Source organism: Cololabis saira, chromosome 13 (genome assembly GCF_033807715.1).
Source record: "Cololabis saira isolate AMF1-May2022 chromosome 13, fColSai1.1, whole genome shotgun sequence".
NCBI lineage: Eukaryota > Metazoa > Chordata > Actinopteri > Beloniformes > Belonidae > Cololabis > Cololabis saira.
This window is the reverse complement of record NC_084599.1, coordinates 45,728,874-45,744,978: the sequence shown is the minus strand read 5'-3', so window position 1 is coordinate 45,744,978 and position 16,105 is coordinate 45,728,874. Positions and strand designations below refer to the sequence as shown.

General features: G+C 41.0%; 1 protein-coding gene across 1 annotated transcript in view; it reads left to right on the top strand.

Annotated features, from left to right (window-relative positions):
• LOC133458837 (GDP-mannose 4,6 dehydratase-like) overlaps positions 1-16,105 on the top strand; it is a 126,281-nt gene that overhangs the window by 90,176 nt on the left and 20,000 nt on the right. Inside the window, exons 6-7 of the mRNA XM_061739036.1 lie at positions 8,806-8,998; positions 10,173-10,277. Coding sequence (XP_061595020.1) covers positions 8,806-8,998; positions 10,173-10,277 — 298 coding nt within the window. The remainder of the gene's footprint in view (positions 1-8,805; positions 8,999-10,172; positions 10,278-16,105) is intronic.

The following is a 16,105-nucleotide window of genomic DNA, read 5'->3' as shown; positions in this document are numbered from 1 at the left end:
TTATAGAATCAACAATTATATTGCAAAACAGACAGACTCAGTCATTTTCCGTCTGCCTTTTAGTCTCTGGTTCATCAATGGCGACTCCAATCAGACGAATTTGTGATCAATTTCCGCCAAGCCGAGCTTCCAACTTCTCCAAGGTCTTCTCCATCTTTCCAATGAGCTCAAAGACGCCGCCAGCCTGCGATTCTGTTCAAGAATCACATCCAGCTTACGGCTTTGCTCCCCCAACGTTAAAGTCTGAGTGTTGATCACCTTGCTTGATCCTTCAGCCACGTCCAGCAGCTCTGAAAGAGCCAGAACAGCTGTCGACGACTTACGCGTTTGTCGGTAGACCAGGAATCCCCCTCCTCCTATCAAGAGGATAATCAAGAGAAATCCTGCTAACATAAATCCAATTATGAAGCATCTTCAACGTCCTCGAAAGACAGAATCGCCAAACACAACGGTTTCCAGTATTTGTAGGAATCCATTGTGTATCCAGCAAAAAACATCCCATGGGGGCAGGAGGGCTCCCTTACCCCCTGACTTCTCGTCGCAAAAATTTGGTCAATTCCATGATTGTAGAGTTTCGGAGAAGTGAAAAGGAGAGACTCTGAAGACGAGACAGGACAAAAGCAGCAGCAGGACAGATAGATAAGGGAGAGGAGCAGAAAAGCGTCCGCCTTCTTCGAGAGCCGGAAGAAGAAAACAATAATAAGTCAAATAAAAAAAATAAAAACAATGTACCCAAATGTACTCCTAGGTTCCTAGGTTGCTAGGTTGCTGGGCCACTAGTCTCCTGCACACACACTCTTACATCATGACAGAGAACAGAAGCTTTAAGGCAATTTGTTTGATTTAAGTTGTCCAGGAATCCTGGACCCAAACCTGGTTCTGGTACCTTTAGTGTGTGTGTGTGTGTGTGTGTGTGTGTGTGTGTGTGTGTGTGTGTGTGTGTGTGTGTGTGTGTGTGTGTGTGTGTGTGTGTGTGTGTGTGTGTGTGTGTGTGTGTGTGTGTGTGTGTGTGTGTGTGTGTGTGTGTGGTTCTGGTACCTTTAGTGTGTGTGTGTGTGTGTGGTTCTGGTACCTTTAGTGTGTGTGTGTGTGTGTGTGTGTGTGTGTGTGTGTGTGTGTGTGTGTGTGTGTGTGTGTGTGTGTGTGTGTGTGTGTGTGTGTGTGTGTGTGTGTGTGGTTCTGGTACCTTTAGTGTGTGTGTGTGTGTGTGTGTGTGTGTGTGTGTGTGTGTGTGTGTGTGTGTGTGTGTGTGTGTGTGGTTCTGGTACCTTTAGTGTGTGTGTGTGTGTGTGTGTGTGTGTGGTTCTGGTACCTTTAGTGTGTGTGTGTGTGTGTGTGTGTGTGTGTGTGTGTGTGTGTGTGTGTGTGTGTGTGTGTGTGTGTGTGTGTGTGTGTGTGTGTGGTTCTGGTACCTGCCGTCTCTTTTTTCCAAACATTTCAACTGTTGTCTTGACAATTTCGACTTTTGTCTAGTTTTCTCCCGGTAGTTTAACTTCCGGTCCCCCCCCTATCCAATCAGAACCTTCCCAACCCCCAGACCTGGAGAGGAATTGGAGAAAGACCATCAAACGTGTTTCCATGGAAACCTCAATTCACAATTACTATTTCCATGTAAACTCCAAGGAAAATAGTTTAAATTGGAATTATTTAATTCTGAATAATTAATTCAGAATTAAAAATGTAACCGTGGCCATTTCAACTTTGTTCACGAAAATTTCGACATTTTTTATTGACATTTTGACTTTTTTCTCCACCTTTCAACATTTTTTTCGACCTCTCGACATCTCGACTTTTTTTCTCAACATTTCAACTTTTTTCTCGACATTTCAACTTTTTTTCTCAACATTTCGACTTTTTTTTCTCGACATTTCGACTTTTTTTCTCAACATTTTGACTTTTTTCTCGACATTTAAACTTTTTTTCTCAACATTTTGACTTTTTTCTCGACATTTCGACTTTTTTCTCAAAATTTTGACTTTTTTCCTCAACATTTCGGCTTTTTTTTTTTGCCTTTTTGACTTTTTTTCTCAACATTTCGACTTTTTTCTCGACATTTCGACTTTTTTCTCAAAATTTTGACTTTTTTCCTCAACATTTCGGCTTTTTTTTTTTGCCTTTTTGACTTTTTTTCTCAACATTTCGACTTTTTTTCTCGACATTTCGACTTTTTTTCTCGACATTTTGACTTTTTTTTCTCAACATTTTGACTTTTTTTCTCGACATTTCGACTTTTTTCTTGTTTTTCTTCCGGTAGTTTAACTTCCGGTCCCCCCCCTATCCAATCAGAACCTTCCCAACCCCCAGACCTGGAGAGGAATTGGAGAAAGACCATCAAACGTGTTTCCATGGAAACCTCCATTCAGAATTACTATTTCCATGTAAACTCCAAGGAAAATAGTTTAAATTGGAATGATTTAATTCGGCATAATTAATTCAGAATTAACGTAACCGCGGCCAGTAAAGCTGTTAATGATCTGATCTCGTGTGTCTGAGCTTCTTCATCTCCTGCTACTTCTAGTAGAAGCTGAGAGTGTAAATGAAGGGGTAAAGGGGGCCGGGGGGAGAAGTGGGGAAGTCTGGGGGGGGGAGGGGGTGTTGAAGGGGGGGTGTTGAAGGGGGGGTGTCACAGGTAATTACCCCGAGCCGGGGAGTGAAATCCAGCCTGATTAGCCCCCCCTGACGGGGATAGAGGCCCAGTGTTCTCCACATAAGGGCTCTTTATCCGGGGCGGGTGTGAAGCTCTAAAGGGCCGGGCGGCCCCCCCCAGGTGTTAGCCACCGCTAACCAACTGTCACGCTTGATTTGGAGGCCGAGCTGGAACCTGCAGCAGCCCCGGCCCGGACACTGAGCTACACATTCATATACACCCCCGTCTACACATCCACCCCCCCCCCACGGGATTCTGGGAGTTTGGGGGCTGAAGTTTGAGGAATTGCTGCAGTGATCGGCTCTGACGGCCCCGGGAACATCCGTTAGCTTCCGTTAGCTTAGCCCGGTGCTTCTCAAATAGTGGGCGAGGCTCCGTCAACGGGGGCGTTTGACCTCGGGGAACACGCTTTATTATTAGGGCCCGAGCAGTTACAGTGCTAGGGCCCTATTGTATCTGTAGGAATTTTTTATTTTCTCGTTTTTTTTATAACGTGCCCCAAAAGTCCAAATTTTGCAATTTTTTTTTTTTTTTTTTTTTTTAAGTAAAAATGAATCATTACCAATTTATATACGATTTTGTACATTTTTCAGCCTGAATACCAACAAACACTACACAAGCATCGTTATAGGCAGGTTTCTCACAGGCCATCATAAAACGACTACAGTGATATCAACTTTTTTTTTGTAGAAGTCGGGAGTTACAGTTGTACTATTATTCACTCATAAATATTAAAACCTTCACTATTTTTAAGAAATACCACTGGTTTAGTATCTCCATACAAGTAAACATTTCTCACACTTCCTTCCAAGCCGTTTGAAAACAAACCAGAGGTGACGACACGTTTCTGTGTAATTCAAATCCTCCAAAGTAAAGCCGCCGTAGTTTAAGGCTACATGTCGCTCAAACGGGTCCACGTCTTCAGACAGGATTCTCTTGCTGTCCAGGAACGCCTGAATAATGGTGACGTTTACAGATAAAGACACATGATGGTGACGTTTACAGATAAAGACACATGATGGTGACGTTTACAGATAAAGACACATGAGGCCACTTGTTGCAGCAGAGGTTTCTGAAAGTCAGAGGAGGGGAAAGTCGCTCTCCAAGATTCACAGCGATTTTCAGATGGCCCCTCTCCAGTCCGACAGCGAGGTAGAAACATGTGATATTTACTTGTTTGCATTAATGGGCGTGGCCTAACGGCTCAACAGCGCCCCCTAGAAAACTTTGTGCCTCAAGCCCCACAATACGGTTTGACGTACATGCACGAAAATCGGTACACACCTGTATCATGGCACAACTTAAAGAAAAGTCTCTTGGTGCCATGGCCGAAACTGAACAGGAAGTCGGCCATTTTGAATTAATTGTGTAATTTTGGCGAAATTTATCCCATTCCTTCGGCCGTTAATTCAGCCCGAACCGTAACGTGCACCCAGGTGTGTTATACATCAAAATGTGCGTCTACATCCTGTGACACCACGCATTACTTTTCTCAGTCAAAATTGTTACCGTGGCGACGCTAGACGCCAAAAAGCGCCCCCCCTTCATGTGATTGGTTCATATTTGATAGTTCCCCAAAAGTCACCAAATTCTGCACCAAGCCAGTCCTGGTGATAAATTTGATATTTCATGGTTTGCATTAATGGGCATGGCCTAACGGCTCAACAGCGCCCCCTAGAAAACTTTTCTCTGCCATAACTTTTGAATGTTTTGACATAGAGAGTCGTGGGTGGTGTCATGGGACTCTGTATGGAGTCCTTGACCTTCATTGGCCTGAATTAGCCCTGCCCCTTCTTCTTATTGGTTGTTCCTTTTTTCTGCTATAACTTTTGAATGGTTTGACATATAGTCTGGTCAGTTTAGGCAAAATGGCTGCAAAAAATGATTAACATTTGAGCCAATGTTTTTCTGTTAATTTAGGGCCTAATAAACAAAAAAATGCAAGGAGCCCAAAAAATTAGCTAGGCGAAGTCCCTGAAACGGCCACGCCCAGTTTTTAGACCTGGAATTTTGTATCTCGGCTCATGAAAGTCGCAGAGAGCTGATCTTGGGCTCAAAAGATGCGGAAACACCACATTTATATTAGTGTTATTAACAAACATATACTCTAAAACCATTATTTGTTCAGTTATTTGTGAAAAACTAGTTTTCACATGATGCATGGTGGTATTATCACTAGAAATGTAATTATGTAAAGAAGAGAGACGAGGCATTCCAGGAAAAACATCTAGAGGACAACAGTTTGATTTGGAGCAATTGGGTGGCCAATGAAAACAGCCCCATGTTTCACTACAGGACCAATGTCCTTGAAGCAATCAAGAAAGTTCTTATCTTCATCAGATCCTTCCGGGAGGCCAACTTTATCATGATGATCAGTGCACTTGAGCAGCTCATTCCTCTTTTCTTTGCACTTGATCATACACACTATGCCAGATGGGCATCAGTGTTTCTTCAGGATCTCAAAGAGCTCAAATGGAAACACCCAGAGTTGTTCAAGGAATTTCTATCAGGCTCTTTCACAGTAAACACCAGAGGTAACCCATTTTTTCGAAGATTGCATGTGATCAAAAGCAGGAGCATAATATAAAGGTCATCAAGTCTGGCACTGGATACGTCGATATTATCAATCGGGAAGATCAGGAATTCTTCAGGAAACTTTAACTTGCCCTACCCGAAATCCAGTGCTACCTCGCCGAGATCGAAGGTCAAGATCTAGCACACGGGCACAAAGAAATGCTGGACTCGTTCAAGGAAACATTTTCAAGCCACATACTCAAAGTGTACCAGGGGATCCTTACCAACCCATTCAACCAAGCTCAGTTCATGAGGTTGAACTCATCCATTCCCTTCCCAGATGTCATAACTAAAGATGCCAGCCTTGTTTTTACAGTCGGAAAAACACAGCATGACCAGTTTGTGCAGGAGCGATTTGTATATGCTCAGAAGGATGTCAATGCGAACATCTCACGAAATGCCCTGAAAGTTCCAAGTTCAGGTGCAAAAGTCCAGCTTGCTAGCCCTGCAATCAAGCCACCTAAAGGAACCTTTGCAAAGCTGAAGGAGGCCTGCAGATCGAGAGAAGAAGAGACAAGGGGGCTCTTTGGTGGTGAATTCACGGGTAAATCTAGTTGATATAATTTCAAAGTTATTCAATATTCATTTTATAGGTGAATTGATTTAACAGTACTAATTTAATTTTGGTTAAACTATTCATTTCAATTACAGGTTTACCAGAAGCCCTGTCGACAAAGGATGGAGACATTTATCACAGCCAAAAGTCTCAAATCCTGAAGGACATCGGAGTACAAGTTCAATCTACACCCTCAGAGGGACTTGTGATAGATCTATCTGTGCAAGTACGAATCCTGGCAAAGTCTCTCACCAAAGGCATGACATTTCGGGACTGTGTCATCAAGGTGTTGAACAGCATTTCCAAGATTGGTCATGAGAAGGGAGCCAATCGTATTGACATTGTGGCTGACCTCTACCAGACTATGAGCATTAAGACTGCGACTAGGAAGAATCGGGGGTCAGCAGGTAGTTCACAGATGGCCTTCAGCGAGAATGACACCGTGCCCGAATCTAAGCAATTCTTTGAAGCTTTTCTGTCTAATCAAGACAACAAGGTAGCCCTGAACTTAATGTTCTCCAAGATTGCTAAGGAACAGACATGGAACTGGAGCAAGGAATTCTGCATTACCTACGGCAGGAAGATCCTTGCAAACTTTGGCGAAGATTTTGAGATCCAGCTTTATGACCGCATAGAAATGCTTGAGGAGGCTGACAACCGCATCATTTTCCATGTGATGGACATGCTAAACAAGGGGATCAGGTCAGTTACAGTTCGAACAGTCGACTCTGATGTAGTTGTCATCCTGCTAGGGTGCACTACAAAGTTCCTGTCAGTATGTTGTGACTTGCAACTTATCGTTGACTTTGCCGTTCCGGACAAACGCAAGTTCTACTCAATCACAGAAGCACACAAGAAGCTTGGTGGAGATGTGGCTGACGCCATGCCTGTGTTCCATTCTTTCAGTGGCTGTGATTCTGTGAGTGCCTTCTTTGGCCACTCAAAGAATGCTCAATTCAAAGCCTGGATGAACCACAGTAAGTTGACAGAGCTCACTGCTGCATTGAGAGGACTAAGTTGCTGCCCTGATATCGAGACAGTTAAGAACAGCATGGAAGTTATTGAACCCTGGGTAATGAGCTGGTACAACAAGGCTGGACTGTACGACTGTGTGAGTATAGATGGACTCAGATTCCAGCTGTTCAAGCACTCTGTTAAAGATGAGCTGCGAGACCTGCCCCCAAGTAAGGATGCACTTCTACAGCATCTGTTGAGAGCTGCATTCCAGGCAGGATGGCTGTGGGGGAACAGCCTTCTACAACTCCCTTGTCCCCCGGTTGTTGAATGGGGATGGATTACCGATGGGGAGGAACTCTTCGTCAGGTGGAGCACAATTTCCGCAGGAGACACATTGTCTCGGGTAACAGGGGTGTGTAGCTGCAGAACTAATAAATGCACCTCATGTTCTTGTGCTGGCAGGGGGATGAAATGTCTCATATATTGCAAGTGCCTAAGCAAGTGTTTGAATCCTGTGTGATGGGATGTGTGATATGTTTAAATAAAGTTTTTTGAGGCTTCACATGGTTTGCTCTATTTCTTAGGTGGTTGTTGGGGTCCTCATCTTCTAACAATTACTCAACTTAAACACTAGTAGGGGCCTATGCCCCATGAGTAGATCTAGAACTAGATCATGAACTTCATGAGCAGATTTGGCTGAAGTGGCTTGGGTATTGATCAATTCAGTGATAAAAAAGGGTTTTTCTTGAATATCCCAAAAAGTAAAGGTTTTAGGCCATATGTTTCTTCATAACACTAATATAAATGTGTCATTCCCGCATCTTTTGAGCCCAAAGTCAACTCTGTACGACCTTCAGGAGCTGAGATACAGAATGTTGCGTGCAAAAAGTGGGTGTGGTCGTTTTGGACCCTTCGCCTACCTAAATTTTTGGGCTCCTTGCATTTTTTTCTTTATTGGACCCTAAATAAACAGAAAAACATTGGCTCAAATGTTAATCATAATTTGCAGCCTTGACCCCATTTTTGCCCCAAACTAACCAGACTAATAGGAAGTCGTGGGTGCTGTCATTTCTGATATGCTTATGGGGGCGGTGGCCGTGAGTGCGAGGGCCCGTTCATCGCTGCTTGCAGCTTTAATATTGTATTATATTATTATAATATTTGTATTATATTGTATTATATTTGTATCATATTTCTCTCAGATGTAAGTCGCTTGGATAAAAGTGTCTGCTAAATGACGGTAGCAGTGGCAGTTTAAACTATTCACTTTGTATGATTCTTTGTTGATAACAGTCCAGATTTAGTGAAGAATTAAAGTCAAATGAAGCCGAAACCACAACATTTCCGGTTCGTGGGCGAAATAAAGAAAGAAAAGGACATGGATGAATCTTGTCTCTATCTAAGGCTCCGTTTCCACGAATCAGAAACGCTGGTGTTTTCATGCGTTTTGTTCGTTCGTTTACACGAAAACGAAGCTCAAATTCTCCAAAAACCATCATTTCTGAAAACTCCGGCCAAAGTGTAGATTTTTCAAACCTCCGTCTTCACGTTTGCTTGTAAACGGAGAGAAACGGACATTTATTCTTCAGAACGTCACATTATGAGACAGAAACGTCACCAGCGTCATGAGTGACACCTGTGGTTACAATTAGTTTGTAACCGTCAATATGTTCTTGTATTTTACCTGTTTTATATTCTAACGTCACACTTAAAAGTAACTCCACTTCTCTGTCACTCCAAACCAAAGACTCTGGTTCATCTTGGAAGTAACTGGAAGTTACTCGTGTCATTTGTTGATGTTTTTTTCCAGGATTCTGATTGGCTAGCATGACTTTATCTTCTCGTTACACTGCCCCCTGTAGGTTTGGCTGCTCATAGCACCTTAACAGATATTTATGCAGGTTCCTGGAAATGATGGGATTTTTATAAACGTAGAGGGGGAAATATCCGTTTTTGTAAATTCCCGGCTACATGGAAACGTGGCCTAATTCTCTCCTAAAGATTGTAAACCTTGCTGGATCCAGCAGGTCAAACCCCGACCTTAACAACCCTCTCGTCTCTGCTGTTTCAGATCTCGTTCGACCTGGCCGAGTACACGGCCAACGTGGACGGGGTGGGGACGCTGCGTCTGCTGGACGCCATCAAGACCTGCGGGTTAACCAACAGCGTCCGGTTCTACCAGGCGTCGACCAGCGAGCTGTTCGGGAAGGTGCAGGAGATCCCGCAGAAGGAGACCACACCCTTCTACCCCCGCTCCCCCTACGGTGGGTCACCCTTCACCTGTTGACCTCCCAACTCTGTATAGACAGGGTCAATTTTCACAAAATCAGAACCCTGAAGGCATTTTGTGAATATTTATAACTGACAACATTTCTAGGGGTAATAAAGTGCTGAATCCAATGTATATGAAGCTCAGAAATGTCCCAAAATGCATCAAAATTGAGAAATCCAACATGGCCGCCATTGCTAGGGTGAAATCTGTTTTTCAGTATATCTTTTTTACTAAACAAGGTACAAACATGAATTAAATGTACTTTTGTAAGTTTTCCTACATGGAAAATGTGATGCCATATTCAGAATTGAGATGTAATGTGAAGAAACTATGAATAATTACTCAGTTATTATTAATATTATTTGGCTACTTTTACTTACTTTGTATTTTGTTTTGAGGTCAAATGTATCAAATGTGCTGGAATGGAACCTTTGCCATCCCCAATCTCGATACATCTCAATTCTGAATATGGCATCAAATTTCCCATGTAGGAAAACTTACAAAAGTACATTTAATTCATGTTTGTACCTTGTTTAGTAAAAAAGATATACTGAAAAATAGATTTCACCCTAGCAATGGCGGCCATGTTGGATTTCTCAATTTTGAGGCATTTTGGGACATTTTTGAGCTTCATATACAGCAGATTTGGATTCAGCACCTTAATACCACAGAAATGTTGTATATTATAAATCTTCACATTTTGCCTAGAATATTCACGATTATTTGGTAATGCTTATCTGGTAATAATCCAGGATATTGTTTAAGCGTTGAGTACGGCAACAGAACGTCAACAGAACGGTAAAACACTGTGTTGTTCCACCGTCACTCGTTTATTCAATGACTCACCAAAAACCCAGTCCCACACTTTGGGCCCAACGGGCCCAAACTACAGAAACCGTTAAGGCAAAACAAATCTCAGTAGTGATATTTAAAGTATTAATCACTGATGTAGCCTTCTTATTTGGAAATGTTTTATTGATTATATCTTAATCATTTTTATTTTAGGTTGACTATTTTACACCAGTCCAGGGACAGCAGATGCAAAATAGCATTTTTGGCTAATTCTGGCATATTTTACATGTGTTTAAATGTATTATTAATGTGCATTGTCCCTGATAACTAAACATTTAAATAAATACATATATAAATCACTTAAATCTCTGCAGGAGCTGCTAAACTGTACGCCTACTGGATCGTGGTGAACTTCAGAGAGGCCTACAACATGTTTGCTGTCAACGGGATCCTGTTCAACCACGAGAGTCCCAGACGAGGTGAGAGACCTGTTAAAGACTTTTACTGGAGTTAACGAGGTTCACTTGGTACGGAAGAGAATCAGGGCCAGGCAGGAGAAAAATACAAATACTTTAGAGGAGGGACAGTTTTTTTTCATTACGCACTTTGAGAAAAAAGTGGAAATGTTGAGAACAATGTTGAAATACAACTTCAAAAATAAAGTCGAAATTTCGCCTTTTTTCTTAAATTTCAACTTTATTTGACTTTTTTCTCTAAATTGCACCCCCGGTTGAAGAGCCCTGCGTTATCTGACCAGCTGAAGGTAAAGCAGCAGCCGAGCTTGTCGGACCGTGTAAACCTGCTCTGATTCATTATCTGCTGAATGTAAAGTCAGATTCCTTCACTGGTGGAACCAGGATCCTGGTAACCATGGTAACCAACCCTCTGGTAACCATGGAAACCAACCATCTGGTAACCATGGTAACCACCCATCTGGTAGCCATGGTAACCACCCATCTGGTAACCATGGTAACCAACCATCTGGTAACCATGGTAACCAACCATCTGGTAACCATGGTAACCAACCATCTGGTAACCATGGTAACCACCCGACACGCGCCGTTGCCCCCCGAGATAGTGACGAGATTAATGTTGAAGTACAATTTCCATGAAAAAGTCAAAATGTCGAGAAAAAAGTCAAAATGTCGAGAAAAAAGTTGAAATGTCGAGATTTATGTTGAAATGTTGAGAAAAAGGTTTAAATTTTGACTTCATTCACGAAATTTTGACTTTTTTCTCGACTTTTTTATCGAAGTGCATAATAAAACAAATCTTCCCCTCTCAAATATTTGTTCTCTTGCCCTGATTCTCCTGATTCTCCTGATTCTCCTGATTCTCCTGATTCTCCTGATTCTCCTGATTCTCCTGATTCTCCTGATTCTCCTGATTCTCCTGATTCTCCTGATTCTCCTGATTCTCCTGATTCTCCTGGTCAGTGACGGCTGGTGATTAAACACTGGCGAGTGGGATTACAACACAATTATAAAATCTACTTGAACATACATTTTTATTACATATTACTACATATACATATACATATACTACTACATATTTTTTTGTAATGAAACAACAAAATGTAGTTTTTCTGCTGGATTGTCTCCTGTCTTGTGGTCGTGACTCCATTTGTAGCGAGTGACAGAAACAGTCGTCTACACTGTCAGGGGTGAGTTTGATTGACAGCTCATCAATCAATCAGATTGGGTGAAGAATGACAGAAAACACGCTGATTGGCCACAGAGGAGAATCTTTGAATAACCAATTAGAGACCAGCATGAAGTCACATGGAGGAAAAGTTTAAGAACATAAATACACTCATTTGGCCGTTGAAACCTGTGTAACTCTGAATAAACCCAGTATGGGATGGGAAGGCTTGAAAAGTTAAGTCAGACACATTTTATGAGTGCACAGATGTGATAATTACTTTTTATTACGTAATTTATGTGTACTGTGTCTATATTTTTCCTGTAATTTTAATGGGGGCGGCGCTGCGGTGGCGTCTTTAATATTTTAATAAGCGCTCTGAGCCCGAGGGGTCGCCGCCGCTGGTTTAACCCGATTTCCACGCCAGCGCCGGCAGAAATGAATCCCACATGAGCCGGTCGGTCGTTCAGGTGTTTGTGATTTATCCTTAATGAAGCCGTGGCCGCGGCCCCGCCGGGGTCAGAGGTCGTCCAGCAGACTAACGGGTTTCTGCAGATACAGATGGACGTGGGAACGGCCGCAGGTTACCCGCCGGTCACACCGACGTCTCAGGAAAAACTAGTGGAAATGTTGAGACACGAGCAGAAATAATACTGGGCTGGTCAGAGCAGTGATGGATAAAACTAGAGGTTAAATTACCAACTAAACCGTCATTTAGCAACTTCACGTCTGCTTAATGACAGCAGTAGCAGTAGTAGTTGTAGTAGTAGCAGTATTACTATGATCTCTTCCTTCAGGAAGACGCTACAGAGTCATCAGGTCCAAAACCAACACACTGAAAAACAGCTTCTTCCCTAAAGCCATAATCGCCCTGAACAAAATGTGAATTACTGTTTTTACCGTGCAATACTAATTTTCCCGGCCTACCTGTGATATATTCCACCACATGTGTAGTTATATGTAATTATCTGTAGATAGAATATCAGGTCTTGATTTCACTATTCAAAATGCACCTTAAACTTTTTATTTCATTAGTGCCACGGCTGCACCAAGTGGCACTCTCAAAATTTCTGCGAGGAAATTTTCTAGTTAGTGCCACGACTTGCGCCAAGTGGCACGCCTCCTCCATAGCTATGCAATAGCAATGGAGGAGCATCCTCTTGGCGCAGCCAGAGGCACTATTTTTATTGTGTGCGTTTCATCTTATTCATTTTCCGGACAAAACTTTGGCGCGTAACTAGTCCCGCAGCTTTGAGAAAAGTAAAAACGTAGAAACGTGCGCCTTAAGCGGGAATCGTGTGCTATGACTTTTATTAGCGATTGGTGCGCACGTTTTTGCGCAACTTTCAAAAACATGCGCTTTTAGCGCCATCCGGAACGCTTTGGGAGAACTTTGGCCTCACCACTCGCACACCGTTACTCGAAAAATTCTGAACCGATTTAGAAAGTTGTAGGTCCTGAATTTAACTACAGTCCTGTGGATTTTCAGAGCGATGGCACAAATAGTTTTGCCACGAAGTGCAAAAACATTTCCAAATTTCCAAACTAATGGAGAGATTTTCTCATGTATTTGTATGGGGCAGAATGTCACACTGTGGCTGGAAGGAGGTTCGAAAAAACCCAGAATTCACCTTTTTTCTGAGTCACGTATCTTCCTCATACTTGCACGTAGAAATGTCATTCAAACAGTTTCTTCCTAAAAGGTACACTTTTCAAGATATGAGCACTCAAGCGAGGACTGGAAATCACTTTTTTGTCAAATCTAGAGTGGAGCTCTAAAAGCTCTAAAAAGAGTGTGAGGACAGTAAAAAATTGACCTTCATTTTTATTTGTAACTCGAGCTCACAGCCAAACCGCAAAAGGTAGACAGATCATTTTTGGTTAGAATGTAGACATCTAAAGTTTTCTTAAAAAAAAATCTCACTTTGTTTTCGAATTGCCGTTACTAACACATATTAAGGAATATCTGAATAAAATTAAGATTGTCAGAATCTGCTGGGTTCTGTGTCTCTCACGATGTCTTGTGTTTTTCTGCTACGAGCTACGGTTTTCTCACAAATCGGAGTTATTTCAGAACTTTCACAAGGCAAAAGCTGGGGTTTTCTCACAGCCAACCTTCCTCAGGTTTCGAGGTTCTTGTTGCCGGGGCAACCAGAGCTCAGCTGCTGACTCATTCAGCCAGAACTGGAAAGACTTCATATACTTTAACCTGGAAAATGGAGAAATCTGAACCCTGACCTTTTGACCTTAGATGATCAACACTCCTGCTGGGAACCGGTTCATGGGATATATATATATATATATATACTGTATATATATATATATATATATATATATATATATATATATATATATATATATCCCATGATCCCATGAATAATATACAAATGTATATTATATATACATTTGTATATATAATATACAAATGTGTATATATATATATATATATATATATATATATATATATATATATATATATATATATATATATACATTTGTATATTATATATACAAATTAGCCCCGCCCCTTCTTCTGATTGGCCGTTATGTTATAGTCCAATATCTTTTGAATGGTTTGATAAAGAGAGTCATGGGTGGTGTCATTGGACTCGGTATTGAGTCCTTCACCTTTATTGCTTGTAAAATGTACACAAATGTGCAGCAGCCCGCCGTGGCACTCTCTAAATTTCTGCGAGGAAATTGTTTAGTTTATATTTCTTATCTGTTTGCACTGTTTCTGGTGATGCTGCTTTTAATCTCACTGTAATTCTATTCTATTATCGCAACAGAAAACTGATCATTATTAATCCTCCTCCAGCACTAACGAGTTATTCCTTGTGGATCCTGTAAATGAAAACTTTTATCAGAAGTTTCTTTAAACTATTCACTCCGTATGATTCTTTGTTGAAAATAGTCCAGATTTAGTGAAGAATTAAAGCAAAATGAAGCTGAAACCACATTTCCGGTTGGGGGTAAAATAAAGAAGGAAAAGAACACAAGGAAAAGACAAACACACGGCACATTTTTTTATTTTTTATTTGTATTCTTTATTTCATTCATTAAAAGAAAAACAAAACAGTTTAATATAATTCCAACAAATCTCTTTCCTTGAATGAAAGATAACAGAAAGAAGACTGAGCTGATTTTATCTGTCCCTTTTTCCTAAGAAATCACATTTCAATTTCAATCAAAAACAACAAAAACAAATTACGCAATTTAAAAAAAACACTTTCCAAAAAACATAATTAAAAAAAAAAACAAAAAAAAAAAACTACAACAAAGTTTTAAAATAACACAAAATAGCTGTCATCAAACACAAAAAATATGATAATGGTGCTAAAAAGAGAGAGAAAAGAAAAGAAAACCCACCTAACTAAACAATGATCGTGATATTTCTTCATCAAACTGGCTTTTATTATTCTTTTAAATGTAATGTTTGATTTGCATTCTTTGGCTTCTGTATCCAGATTGTTCCATAAACTGAAACCTTTTACAGAAACACAACGTTCCATTAATTTAGTCCTGAATTTTATTTATTTTTTTAAAGATCTCTGTTCCTTTTTAAGTTATACTTATTGACTTATTGTCACGTTGCTTTGGATAAAACCATCTGCTGAATGACAGTAGGTGCATCACGTCTGTTGGAGGGTAAAATAGAGAAATAAAGGAGCATGGATAAACTTCTCTTTCTGTAATGTTAAATCCCTGATGTTTCCAGCTGGTAAAACCCGACGTTAATAACTCCATCTCTTCTCCTTCCACCGGTCCATACGACGAGTGATTGATAACTTTAGAGCTTAAATTACCTCCTGTGTTATTTCTGCAGCTCTTTTGCTGCTTCTGTCATCTGAACGGAGAGATTTATCCTCACTGAATTAATTACGTAATTCATCATTAAAGTTGTGTATAATTTTAGAAACACGGACTCAGAGGTTTCTGTTTTTACGAGTCCCGACCTTATTAGGACAAATCCCTCGTGGTGACGGCGGGATGAAGACGCCGGTTCAGCCTGCGTGCGTGCGTTGTTACCTGAGCCACAGATATAACGGTGGTTACGTCACGTTTCTTTGACCGATGTTTGGCCCGGAAGGGCAAAAGGTTTTTGACCGCTGTGGTGCTAAAGTTACAAACGTTATGCTTTGTCTGATCAATCTTAATGAAGTTGCAATAAATTCAGTTTTAATTGCATCAGAAGAAAAGCGTCGAAAAGATCGTGGGCAGCCAAAAGCACGTCGATCAGATTCTAGGGGCAGGGGTCTCAACCCGCGGCTCTTTAGCGCCGCCCTAGTGGCTCCTGGAGCTTTTTCAAAAATGTTTGACCTTTGTTTTCCTTTTTTCTTCTTTTTTTTCTTTTTTTCTCTTTTTCTTTCTTTTTTCTTTCTTTTTTCTTTCCTTTTTAATCTCAACATTTCAACTTTCTTTCTCGACATTTCGACATTTGTTTTCATTCTAATTCTGATACAAGACTTTTCATTTTTGCGGCTCCAGACATATTAGTTTTTTGTGTTTTTGGTCCAATACGGCTCTAAAACATGTTGGGTTGCCGACCCCTGATGTAGGTCAAACATTCTCAGTAGCCAAAAAGCATTATTATAAAGCTGTGAGACGCGAGTCGTGTGGTTGTTGTCAGCCTGTTTCAATGTTAGCTTTACTCTAGTCTTTGGGT